The 13,656-nt window shown below is 38.1% G+C and overlaps 1 protein-coding gene and 1 long non-coding RNA gene across 8 annotated transcripts; both read right to left on the minus strand.

The window, feature by feature from the left end:
• Positions 1–643: 643 nt before the first annotated feature.
• LOC130408927 (uncharacterized) lies at positions 644–1,832 on the minus strand. Its single transcript, XR_008904798.1, has 3 exons — positions 1,726–1,832; positions 1,518–1,598; positions 644–1,411 (listed from the first exon to the last, which is right to left on the minus strand). It is a non-coding gene; the product is annotated as an uncharacterized LOC130408927 (long non-coding RNA).
• Positions 1,833–5,986: 4,154 nt separating this feature from the next.
• Positions 5,987–13,634, minus strand: LOC130408903 (gastrula zinc finger protein XlCGF57.1-like). 7 transcript variants are annotated; one of them, XM_056732396.1, is made up of 7 exons: positions 12,098–13,634; positions 11,612–11,756; positions 11,226–11,539; positions 10,447–11,094; positions 9,906–10,003; positions 9,650–9,751; positions 5,987–9,553 (listed from the first exon to the last, which is right to left on the minus strand). In XM_056732396.1, exons 6-7 carry the CDS (start codon positions 9,708–9,710, stop codon positions 8,193–8,195), a joined length of 1,422 nt encoding a protein of 473 aa, XP_056588374.1. In that variant the 5' UTR covers positions 9,711–9,751; positions 9,906–10,003; positions 10,447–11,094; positions 11,226–11,539; positions 11,612–11,756; positions 12,098–13,634; the 3' UTR covers positions 5,987–8,192. The 7 variants fall into 7 exon arrangements, with proteins under 7 accessions (XP_056588374.1, XP_056588377.1, XP_056588376.1 ...); XM_056732399.1 differs by having other exon boundaries at positions 9,650–11,094; positions 12,098–12,189; positions 12,829–13,634; XM_056732398.1 differs by lacking the exon at positions 9,906–10,003 and having other exon boundaries at positions 10,912–11,094.
• Between the last annotated feature and the right edge of the window lie 22 nt (positions 13,635–13,656).

Consider the following 13,656-nt stretch of genomic DNA (forward strand, 5'->3'; position numbering starts at 1 on the left):
AGCAACAGTCGGGTTGGTCGTCTATATTTATATTTACACATTGGGTTAAATTACATTGGAATGCCATTAGACATGAATGTGGATTATATAAACGTTCTTCTCAAACCGTTAGTACATCATGAAAGTCTCGGAGCAGAAAATGGTTTATGTTCTAGCGCTCAATGTGGCCTCCCGGTGAATGTAAGACATCCTCGCTGTGCATAATCAATTCAGAGGATAATGTACAAAACACTAAAACAAGTTTATGAACTTAAAGATGGATGGATCTCCAAACTTAAACATCTGTGTCCTCGGGCAAGCGTTTGAGAGATTCTCATGACGGAACATGTTAGCGCCTCTGCTGAGCTCTGACACGGCTGTGTTCTGCTTCACATCATATGAAGAGTTGATTTACTTGGCTTTTAAACATTTTCAAAAATCATGCTTTTATTATGCAAGTAAGCCGTATTTTTGTATTATTATTACTTAATCAAAACAATCAAACTACTACATGGAATGACACATTATTTTTGGCCGTTTTAAAAACTAAGTTTTTGCAAATGAACTCTTCGTATATACCCGTCCCTCGCTAACTTTGCTTTTCTCATGTTGTTCATAGACTCAGTACTGAAAGAAGCGCTATGAAGAACGAATTGAAGCCTGTTGATAAAGTGCACACAAATGAAAACAGTCACAGGAAACAATCAGCTTCTGTGAAGTTTATGTAGTAATAATGCATAATTTGTGGCTCTCTATCGCCATCTCTGTTAAAAACATATAATCACAGGTCACTTTATGTACCCTGTGTTGAGTCTAATGATGTCAGACTGACATTTACCATAAAATCACACCCGACAACTATAAATCATTATTTTAAGTGACCTGCTGATTTATGTTCTCATTCAGATCCAAAATTTCAGATCACAGCTCTAAACTTTTTCAAACGGCTTTAATCGGCCACAGTCATTTATTTACAGCTGTGAACGGGGCGTTCGGGGTAAAATAATGATTAGATTGTAAAGTCTTTTTTTATGCGAGAAAAAGAAGCCCTGCAGCTACTTGCAGGTCAATTACACAGCCAATCAGAATCAAGTATTCCAGAACGGCCTGTGACTATGCTTGTATAATGTTGGCTGAGAATTAAAGCGAGTCGAGCTCATCATGTCGTCTCCGTTGGCTGTTTAAGAGACGGTTACTGTAAGACCTCACGCTGATATAGGGAATGTCACACCTTCTATAGAGCTTTCATCCGTCAGAAATTCCAGACTCACGCTCATTCTAGGAAATCTCTTTTCTGGAGGGATGTACAGTGCATTTCACCTGATGCATCATTAGATGTTGGTCTCTCAGAATTAAACCTGATTCATCCATCAACCATTGGCTATAGAAACTTTTGACCACAACTGATGTTACTTCTGATTTATGAACAACACTGAAAAAGAAAGATCAAGCACATTCCATTATGGAATACATGTTTTCTTTTCGTATAGAGCACACAATGCCAAATCATTCATGTACGCTTGCTAATATCATTTTACCAGTCTTAGTTCAAGTCCAGATGTTTAGAGGTGCTGCCATCCAGTGGTGTAGAGGAATTATCACACGCCAACTCAAGCACACTAAGGGAAATAAAACAAAAGATTGTCAAAAACAACATACAAAGCATCAGAAAAGGAAAAGATTCACTGAATGTTGATTTTTTTTGTTTGTTTTGAAGTGTGTGGGGATGGCCTGGTCTGAACTTACCACCTATGGTCATGTACAGTAAAAGCATCCGTAAGAATAAAAAGATGAACACTGTACAGTTCATTCAAAACTATACAACCCATTCGAACACAAAGACCTTTAAGCACTGCAAATGGTAATAAATGATATTCACTTAGAAATTAAGGAAATAAGTTAAGGACTTCAAAAAGAGTATAACAATTCTTTATTAAATCGAGGAAAAAAGCTTTCTGAAGTTACTCAGTCTGAAACAATTTAAAGCTTCTCACAATGTGTAGGTTTCACGATTTAAAACAAACACGTGTATATATCAAGCAAATAATACACAATAAACACAACACCTCGCGCCGATGTGCTTTTCTTCACGCGCTGTTGTGATGCGTTAGCGCCACCTGCTGGACTGGAGCGTGATGCGGCGGCTTTCTTCGTTTCTTTTGTTTAATGGAAGCTGGCAAACCAGCTTTTGGCGCATATCCGCCACCTACTGGGATGGAGTGTGAAGACCAAGGAGGATTAAGTAGAAAATACTACCAAACTTCATAATCTTAAAAATGAATGTATGTATATTTCCTTATAAACCTTTATACATATGTATATTTAGCAACCTTAAGTTCTATGTAACAAACGCGACTCTCTCAGAAACCTTCATGAAATAGGTTATATTTAGATTCTTTCTGTGCACTTTGAAATCATTCTTTAATTGTTAGTTTGACTTTCAATTCTTTAAGATCTTCAACAAGTTGAGCTCTTTCACTACTATATGCCTCACAATGACATGCTCCACTGTTTGTGTGGGACGACTGTTACCCGATTTAGACAATTACGAGACTCCGTTTTTCTTTTAATACTTTTAAAACGAACCAGCAAATGTGCTGGACTCAGACTGAGCCTCCTAACAAACAGCCTCTACGTCACAGCCTCCGGTCCAGCAGGAGACGCAACAGACCACGTGTCACAGGAGTTTTCATTTTGTGTTCGTGTTCTCTATTGTGTAAGTCCTTTTGATCTTACACGCTATTGCTGTTCCATTACGACAATTATAGATGCCAAAAAACATGGTTATATTTGGAAACTAACGTTTAAACCATGGTTACAAATAATAGGAAAGCATATGCAAATGGACGTTGTGATAAATGTCAAGTGGAGGAAACAATGTCACATGTGATTCATTTACATTTACATATAGGCATTTGGCAGACGCTTATCAAGCGACTTACATTGCTTTATCCTATACATTTTACATAGGTATTTGCAATCCCCTGGGATCGAACCCACACACAATCTTGCGTTATTAACGCAATGCTCTAACCACTGAGCTACAGGAAAGCTGTATTCTTGAGTGTAACGAGTATAACCAAGAAAGGATTGGAATGATAGAAGAAGTGCAGAAGGATGGAGTTCAAGAAATATATTTCGAGTGTTTGATCAAATGGGCAAGTGAGATTTTTATTTTTATAAGGGAGACTGTGTTAATAGATAGAATCTAGAATCCACACCCCGGAGCAGGAGGTGGCGGTTATGCACCTATTACGTTGGATGACAGCCAGAAGAACCATGGTTACTATAGTAAAATACTGTATGTTCAGTAGTAATCAATACACCAATCTGAATGAATCTGTGCATTTATTTTCCTGTTACTCAGTGGTTAGAGTCTGGCGATAGCAACGCCAAGGTCATGGGTTCGATCCCAAGGATTGCTCATGCTTAGAAACATTCGTATAGTATAATGCAATGTAAATCGCTTTGGAAAAAAGCGTCTGCCAAATACATAAAATGAAAACCTCCTTGGTTTCCACAAGTGTCATTCACACAAACTTTATATAGTGAATGCTAACAAATATAATTTTTTGTTCCTTATCTTAAGAGATGTTGAAGTCGTCACGTATGACGTCGCTGACGTGTCAAGATTGTAGGCCTCGTGCATGCGCTTATGTTGTCTATAAATCCAGCAGCCCGACTGTAATTATAATTTCTAAGGGGCTCAGTTCAATTTTTACACTTTCATATTTCTCTGTTCATTTCAGATCAGATGAAGGTGAAGGAAGAAAGCTCAGAACTGAATGAAACGGAGGAGTGACCTCATCATCTCATAACTGGAGAAGGATCTCTGTGCTGCTTGAACACAGAGAACAATTTGTCACCCAAAAAATCTCAAAAAGCGACAGCAAAAGACTCTCTTACGTGAGATCAGTGGGGAAAGATCTTCACTCGCAAATACGAACTCAAAATGCAAGACTTCACAGGAGACACAATCTGAACACGCACCTTAAAATTCACACTAGACAGAACTCTCACAGATGTGATCGGTGCAGAAAGACCTTCGCTCAAAAGTCCGTACTTGACGTGTTCGCGAGAATTCACACAGTAGAAAAGGCCTTCAGATGTGATGAGTGTGGAAAGAGCTTCACTCACAAAAAGAGTAATCTCACCGCTGCTCCTCGTGTGGATGGAGTTTTTAAGAATCAATATGTCCTGAGATTCACAGGAAGAAGTGCTGCAAGAAGAGCGAAGTTCATCCTTAGAGAACTGTTCAGACCCGAAGATCCAAACAACCTTCTGTTGTGATTTTCTAAAACTGCTAGTGATTTTAGAAACTGGTTTTGTCAACGTGCTGGGCAACCCGGACCGATAAATACAACTTTTTGCACCGTGGTACCATCTTGTGATGACCAAAGTGTTTTGAGTAGATACAGCCAACTGGATGCGCAGTCTGGAATCAGTTACATAAAGTTTGTCTGGTTTTTGAATACAAATGTATGAATATTAACCATTTAACTTGACTTATTTAAAAGGATGGGAAATACATTTTCATAAAGAGTGAATGTGTTATATTTGAAGAGTTTGGTTACAAAACAATCAAACATGAATTCGTTTTTGGAAATCATGTTTTAACTGTGTTTTATTGTGTTAGTTAGCTGTATTAGGTTATTATGGCTTCAATCAAAACAAACCAACTGCAGTTTGATTGATATTAATTGCAGTGAAGAATAAAAATACATGATTTTAATTTACGATTTGAAACTGTCAGCTTTCCTGCAGCTCAGTGGTTAGAGCAGGGCGCTAATCATGTCAAGGTCATGGGTTCGATCTCAGGGGATTGCACATAGTCAGAAGCAAAATTTATAGTATAATGCAATGTTAGTCGCTTTGGATAACAGCATCTGTTAAATGGATAAATATAAATGTAATGTTGAACGGGCAAAGTCTTTACCTGCAGCTGTTTTAAGTTCATAACATATGTTACAATGTAACAACAATTTCTTAAGACTTACACCTTGTCCACACCAGGCGCGATGCCAAATGATCACCTGCTTGCTCTTAATGGGTTAGTTGTGGGTCGCCGCATCCTGTATGTACAATATTGAAAATTATAATGGGTTCTAATGCGTTTCTAATGTCTTTTGTCGCATACGGTGTAGACACGGTGTTTACATTTTGTTTAACATCTTTTAAATTTTAGGCCTGCGAGAGACTTGAGATTTCAGCGATCTTATAATATCATGATCAGACCCTCTGCGCGACATGGTAATGTCAAATTTGGTACGACATGCATGTACACTTTACGATCAATTTTAGACAACAGCGCAAGTTGTAAACAAACATAGCAACATGAATCACTCTTGGGCAGTTGTGCTTTTCATGTGTGGTGGAAAAAAAGAAGATGTGGCAGCGGAAGGGAGCAATTTAGCCCATTATCTTTTAATTTTTTCGCCTCCGTGGGCGTTTAAATTTAATTGCAAGGATTAAGCTAAATTATTGACACTGCTAGAAAATGAACGCAGACAGTCTTTGATCACAAGACCCTGACATCGGCCGTCAGTCTCTCTCACTGTACGATCATGTAGGACCAGCGTTTTAGGAGCCACAACCACTGAAATCACCATGGTTGTCATGTTCCGTCTGAGAGAGCCCAAAATCGTACAGTCTGAACCCCGCTTTTGACCAACATAAATGCAGAAAGACTGCTGATACCACACGTCTAGAAGAACGGTCTAAACTAGTATTCTTGGTCATTTGTTAAGTCATGATAATTTTGTAGATTGTATTTTTTATGATTGTATAAAAGGGACAGTTCAGACAAAAAAAATGAATTCTGTCACCATTTACTCAACCTCAGATTGTTCCAAACTTGTATAAATTAAATTGTTGATGTACACAAAAGAAGACATTTAGAAGAATGTCAGTAACAAAACAAAGGAACCGTCCGTTATTAATCGTGGGAGACATTGCTGGAGAAAAATCGGAGCGTGAACCTCCCTTGGAAAAGAGAAAAACTCTGGTCTCTGACTGTATTTTCTTTATTAAGATTATTTCCACAACCACATGAGTACAGATTTAAAAGATCAAGGAGGTGCAAAGCGACTAACAAAACTTGGCTACAAAAGATAACTTTAAAAGAAATCATTGATTCACACGGTTCAGGTATAAGATTTAAAATGTAACTTTGATAAATAATAATACTTTCTTTTTACATTTTCAACAACGTGCTATTATAATCGGATCTGACTTTAAAGTCCCAGTGAAGTAGAAAATGACACTGCCTATTTTTTCATGAAATATTGCAGCGTTCATTGTAAATAGTTTATCAATGTGGGTCATTCTCTTTTAGAAAATCATATGACCTCATGATCTTCAGTTAAAACCTAAAATGCACTTCCATCCTATAATAACTATCCTTCATAGATGACGTATGTTAGACGGCTTGAGCGAGCCGTGGGTTAACTCCTCCCCCTCAACTGTCAGTTTCATTTCAAAATGCAAAGGCTGTTTTTATACATCCAATTAAATCACAGAGAAAGACAAAAGCCACGCCCAATATTTTTATCATTCAAAATTCCATTTCACTCGGAAATGCGTAAAAATACGACTGCAACTTCCGGGGGGGTTTAAATTGAACTATTGAATGGAAAGCAGTTTATCCGTTAACATAGAAAACAGCGTTAACAGAGTGAGGGAAATTATTTGAACAGCACTCATGTTAAAAATAAAATATGTTTTTCACAATAATTTGCCAACATCCAGCATTTTCTTATTAGATTCAAACTGTTGTTGCATATGATATATAACACACGTTTGAATGAATATGCCTGCTAAAGACCTGGAAAAGGTCTTAGAAAAATCTGTTTCACATACATTCTCAATCAAAATTCTTCTAGATGTCTATTTGATTGGTCACATTTCAGAGACGAGCAAGCACTTAACTATATACAGATCTTACAGATGTAAACGCACACATTAAATAGTGTATGTGCTTTCATTCACAAACAACCCGATCCCTTTAACGTACAGAAGAAATCACCCAAAAACATTGATAAAATATTAAAGGGGTCATATGCAGCGAATATGTGCTTTTCTGTCTCTGGTGTGTTATAAGTTGCCCATGCATGTACTAGACACGTACAATTGCACAAATTAAAGTGTGCGAACAAAAGATGAATTCTATCTAAAAGCGAATGCTCATCCAGAGCTGCCTGAAACACCTCATGTCACCACACCCCCACGAATGTAAGTCATTTCGTGGTATGACTTGACTGAGACCGCCCAAATGTATGCGCAAGTGAGGTGGACGTACTTGTAAATCTCATTTTAACATATATTTTCATTGTAAAAGACTTTGCTACGGACTAGCGCTGTTTGTCGTGTGTTTGTGATCTGCAAATGCAGACACGTGCGCAACGTGAAAAAAGACATAAGTCCTGATATTCAGTAATTATGTTCCAACTAGAGGCAACAAATGTGTTGTTTATAATGTCTTTTTATTTAGTATTTATTTTGGGTTCATTGTCTTTGTTGAGTGGAGACGAGATGTGGTGTAACACTGGTTGATCAGAAGGGCCAATGTGCTCTCGTCTCGTTATTTATTGTAACAATTCCCTGCTGTAAAGTGAGCTTGTTTCTATCTCTCACAAACTCTGTATGATGTATATGGTTGATTGTTTATAGTCTTTATAACGTCGTATATAAAAGGTAAAACAGTTAGATATAGTTTTGAACTAATTAACATAATATTTGTTTAATAAAACCCTAGCAATCCTTTACATCCTGCTCAAGTCGAGCTGGCAAAGTTGATGAATCGGCTTGATCATCTTCATTTTCTGGATCAGATTCGCGCTCGGATTTATATGCGGAAGTACCGATGACATTTTATCACCTGTCTGTACAATTTGATGTTCCAAATATGGTCAGAGGCGTTACATTTCCCTCACATGCTTGCAGTATTCGACCAATTACTACAGACTGGTTAACTGGCCAATCAGAGCACACCTCGCTTTTCAGAGCCATGAGCTTTGTTAAAAATCTGCACGTTTCAGAGAGGCGGAGCAAAGAGGAGATACAAACATGCACGGTATGTGGAAAATACAGCCTTTTTTAACTTTAAATCATGTATACACATTACATTACATCTAAAACAAACCATAACATTCGATTTAGCCGTGTCATGTGACCCCTTTAACACGACTGAATTCATGTCATCACTGTAGTTGATCTCAGGAATCTTCTGGCCTAAAAGTTTCCTGAGGATGAACGTTACTCTCTATACTACACCTTTTCTTGTGAACCTCCAGACGTTTTGATTCTTTAAAACTCCGTCCACAAGAGCAGTAATATTTCTCTTCGGAGTGAAGTCTCTCGTGCCCCCGCAGGGCTTGTACTCGAGTGAAACTCTTTCCACACTGAGAGCACGTGTACAGTTTCTCTCCAGTGTGAAGTCTGAGGTGCCGCTTCAAATGACTATACGTGATGAAGGTTTTGCCACACTCGACGCACACGTGCGGTGTCTCACCCGTGTGTGTTTTCTCGTGTTCTTTGAAATAGCAGATCCGCGCAAAGTCCTTTCCACAGAAAGAGCAGACGTACGGCTTCACACCTGTATGAACCATCAGGTGCTTCTTCAGGTTACTTGCAGAAACAAATGTTTTACTGCACTGTGCACACTGAAACGATTTCACTGCTGAATGACAGAGAAGATGCTCTTTTAGGTTGGCCGCCCAGGAAAAGCTCTTTCCACACTCATGACACGTGTAGGGCTTCTCTCCAGTGTGAACTCTCATGTGAGCGTTACGGTCGGACGTATGGGCGAAGGTCTTTTCACAGTGATGACATTTGTAAGGTTTTTCTCCGGTGTGAATCCTCATGTGCACTTTAAAGTCTGACTTTCGAGTGAAGGTCTTTCCACACCGATCGCATCTGAAGGGCCTCTCCCCACTGTGATTTCTCATGTGCATTTTCAGATCGAACTTGTGAACGTAGTTCCTTCCACACTCGTGACACCTGTAAGGTTTTTCTCCACTGTGAACTTTTACGTGCACGTTGAGGTCGGACTTACGAAAGAAGGTCTTCCCGCACTGCTCGCATTTGTTAGGCTTTTCTCCAGTGTGAGATCTCATGTGAATTTTATGCTCATATTTTCGAGTGAAGATCTTTCCGCACAGGTCGCACGCGCATGGTTTTTCTTCGACGTGACTGCTCATGTGCGCATGAAGAAGCTGCTGTTGAGCAAAAGCTTTTCCACACTGGTCACAATTGTAAGTGTCATCTCCAGCGTGAATTCTCGCGTGCTTATGAAGCCGGTGGTTCCGAGTGAAGCTCTTTCCACACTGCTCACATTTGTAAGGTTTTTCTCCGGTGTGAGATCTCATGTGCACATTAAGGTTGTATTTACGAGTGAAGATCCTTTCACACAGAGGACAGATATGAGATTCTTTGTCTGTTGCTATTTCAGATGTATTTGGTGACAAATTCTTTTCAGTTTTCAAGCAGCTCAGAGATTCTTCTCCAGTTATGAGATGATGAGGTCGCTCCTCCATTTCATACGGTTCCGAACTTTCATCTTTAACCTTCATCAGATCTAAAATAAACAGAGAAAATATTGATGATCTGTACATCACAATAAAAAAATGCACCGAGCACTAACTGTGATGTAGTGTTTGTGGAAGATGCATACCATAATATATCAAATCGGCTTCGTCTGTTTTCTCTTCTATGATTTCTGTTTTCAGCTCCATCTCGCGGTCCAGCAGCTTCACTGATGTCTTCTGCTTCAGCTCTTCATTACAAACAGAAAGAAGACGATCTGTTAAACGTGGACTAAAACATCGATATCATCTCAAGGTTATACAACGTCCGGTAAAAATACATCAAGTTACGAGAAAACGAACACCAGTATGACTCACATAAATGAGGTTAAACGGAACACTTACTGCGAGCAGCTCTTTCTTCGCGTGCTGTTTTCTGAGGAGGATTTCTTTGACACGCGGCCCGTTAGCGCCTCCTGCTGGACTACAGCGTCACGCACTGTCTGTATCATTAAACTGTCAGTATTCGTTCGTTTAAAAATAGAAAAAACACTTCACAGTGTTTGTTTGTGTTTCCTTCAGTAGGCGATATTGCTTAGTACGCGACTTCTTCCGTTTATTTAACTATTGATAAATAACCGACGCGATAAAAAAAGAGTGTATATTGTTTCGATTTTCGAATATGTATACATTACTGTAAATCAAGGCAATCACGAATTAACAAATAAGGACGACGTTTTGATGCTCTTTAAATTTATTTCAAACTTATATTTTTAATATCGTTTTAATATCGAATAAATGTACAAATCCGTCACTGAACGCGTATTCGAGGAGTAATAACTTCCAATATTTCATATTCCAGTATTAACCAGTTTTGACAGATATGAAAGATTAACCGTCGACTTGATTTAAGTCTTAAAAGATTAGAAATGGTTTCAACACAAACCTTAAACTGCAGTCAGCGGTGTCCTGCTTCACTTGTCTGCCCGTTATTAATGACAGTTGAGTAGGAGGAGCGCATTTAAATCTTGTCAGAGCGCGAAAGTGCCTCAGAGAACCATCAGCGCAGGGAAAACAACAGAAAACGCGGGTTTAAAAAAGTAATGTATAGAGTTGCACGATAATTAATAATTGATTTTAAAATGCAGACTGTGAATTATATTAGCTCCTCTAAAAACAATCAGTTAATACACTTCAACATTCCAAGATCCCAAATTGGACAAACCTTTTATTCACTGACAGGTTGCACAGCACTTTGATATAAACACCGAATTGATTTAAATTGAGAATTGATATTTAATATTAACATTGCTGATTAAACATGACAACAAAAATGTTCTGCTTAATCAGTATACTGATTATTTTTGTCAAACAGGGACAAACTTAATCAGTAGTTTTTCAATCAACCTACTGCACAAGGTGTTGGGAATCTTCTGGTCTGAACAGTTCTCTGATGGTTAACTTTGCTCTCTTTGCCACACGTCTTCTTGTGAGTCTTAAGTTGTCTTGATTTTTTAAAACTCCGTCCACACGAGATGCAGTGGATTGATTTCTCTTGTTTGTGAAGTCTCTCGTGCTTTTGTAGGCCTTCTACCTGAGCGAAACATATTTCACACTTAGAGCACTTGTAAGGTTTCCGTCCCGTATGAATTCTCTGATGCCGTTTTAAATTTCCAGCCGTTGTGAAGGTTTTGCCACACTCGGAGCACATAGGTGATGACTTACCTGTGTGTGCTTTCTCGTGTTCTTTAAAATAAGAGATGTATGCGAAGGCCTTTCCACAGACGGAACAGACATGAGGCGAGTAAGGGCGTTCTCCAGTGTGAACCTTCATGTGCACATGAAGACTGTATTTAAGAGTGAAGATCTTTCCACACTGACAGCACATAAGAGAATCTTTGTCGGCTACTCGTGGGAATTTTTCTAGTGAGAAATTCTCAGTCTTCAAGCAGTTTAGAGATTCTCCTTCGGTTATAAAATGATGGTGTTTCTCCTCTATTTCGTTCAGTTCTGAACTTTCCTCCTTCAGCTCATCGGGTCTAAAAGAACAGAGAAAATCATTATGATTATTATGACATGAAACTATTTAAGTGTTTGTGTCTTTGTCGTACAGGGGTGCGTTTCCCAAAAGCATAGTTAGCCAACAATGGTTCCGTCGTTTCAGCATATTTCTGCGATTCAAGTGTTCTGGAGTCTGTTCTTTTTTATTTCTGTTCTCAGCTCAATCTCACAGTCCAGCAGCGTGTCTTCTACATCCTGAACACACAAAAAATAAGGTTTAAACTAGTAAGAATGCTATTTCTGACATCAGAAATAAGATTTTTAACATGTAAGAAATTCATTATTGATATCCGAAATTGAATTTTAACGGCAGTCTATTGTGATATTTAACTAGTAAAAATGCAATTACAGATATCAGGAATTTTTACTAGTTGAAATTATACTTTTTATATCAAGAATACACATTTCTGCGAGTGAAAATCTAATTACTGATATAAAAAATATAGATTATTACTATTAGAAATATCATTGTTGATATGAAACATTTCTGTCCTGAGAATTATTAAAAGCTAATTCGGCTTGCCATAAACACTTACTGGTGTTAAGGCTGTGATCTGCTCTTTCTTCTTGTGCTGTATCATTTCAAACGCTAAAACCTACGAGAACATACTGCGTCACAGCGTCGAGACTGAAGCAAATATAAACAAGATGCCCGTTATTTTAATATAAATGAGGCAAACGAAAAGTTTATTAAAGATCAAAAACAGTAACCAGATGCACAATCTGGTAAACAACTTCCAGCAAAAAGAGCCAATCATCAATCGCTAAAGACTGACGAAGTTCTGGAAGCGGTTCTCACACACTATGAACTAAAGACATGTCAATCACACAATACTTCACGCGAGTCACTTGATAAAATCATATTCAGTATTCCACACACTGGATTAAGATCAACTTTTCTTGTCGTTTGTATAAGAGACTCATTTTCGCCACCTACTGGCTTAAGTATTTAACATGAACAATTAATTTTAGAGAACGAACTGTACAGATCAGGATTCGTGAATGCATAGAAAGCATGGCGTCGTGAAACAATAAATAAATACGAATAACGTTACAGGTTAAGAATGTGTCAAGCTTTGCCATTTTATTTGAGCGAACTCGTTCGTTGCTTCTCTGAGACGCACAGCATGGCGTCATATTACGTACTTTACATGATGTAACGTTTAAAAAATGAGAACAACGTCTAGATTAAAGTCTTAAACACGGAGTGAAGAAATTATAATAAGAACTGTAAAAATGTTGAAATCAACATTATGTAAGGACGTACATCCAGCCGGTTGCTATCGCAGAAATAAGCCCCTTCAGTGTGATCAGGACCCGACGCGAAATATATATTTACATTTAATTAGTTGAAAAACTTGTCAAAATGTTGAAAGTTTTGAGAGGTTGTTATCTGGGAATAATGAACATGCAAACGTCGTGACTAGCCAATCAGAATCAAGCATTCCGGCTAGCCGTGTAATATATGAACTTAAAACAGTTGCAAGCGGCGAAACTCCTGTCTGACCGTTAAACATGACAGTTGAGGAGCGCTTTCAAACCTCTCAAGAGCGCGAAAGAGACTTAGAAAAACACTACATAACAAACAGCTCTGCTTATGAAAATCTAGATCATTTGCTTTGAATGCTTCACACGAAACTCAGAAATATTCAACACTTTACATTCTGTCAAACTTTGGCATATCCTCACAATGTCTCACTGTGTATAACAGGATTGATTTTAGATGAGCTCAAACACTCTCATCATAAAACACAGTCATTTCAACTGAACAATCTCTTATTCACTGGCATCTGGTTGCACAGCACTTTGATAAAATAAGTTGTTGAATTGACATTCTTGCAAAAGTTTTTGGAGAATTGCAAAAACATTTTCTGAATATTTTTTGTCAAACCAGGAGAAACTTTATCATTTAAGACATTTAGCAAATTAGATCTTTGAGATCTTAAACAGTCTGAGAGTCAGATGTTTTCACGTGGACGTCTTTGTTTCGTCAGAAGCTGATTCTTGTCAGGTGATTCGCAGCAATTAATGCTGTAGTGCACTATTAACACTGAATTATCTCACTCCAGAATGACACATAAGATGCTCTTTCAGA

This window comes from Triplophysa dalaica, chromosome 20, assembly GCF_015846415.1.
Source record: "Triplophysa dalaica isolate WHDGS20190420 chromosome 20, ASM1584641v1, whole genome shotgun sequence".
Classification (NCBI taxonomy): Eukaryota; Metazoa; Chordata; class Actinopteri; order Cypriniformes; family Nemacheilidae; genus Triplophysa; species Triplophysa dalaica.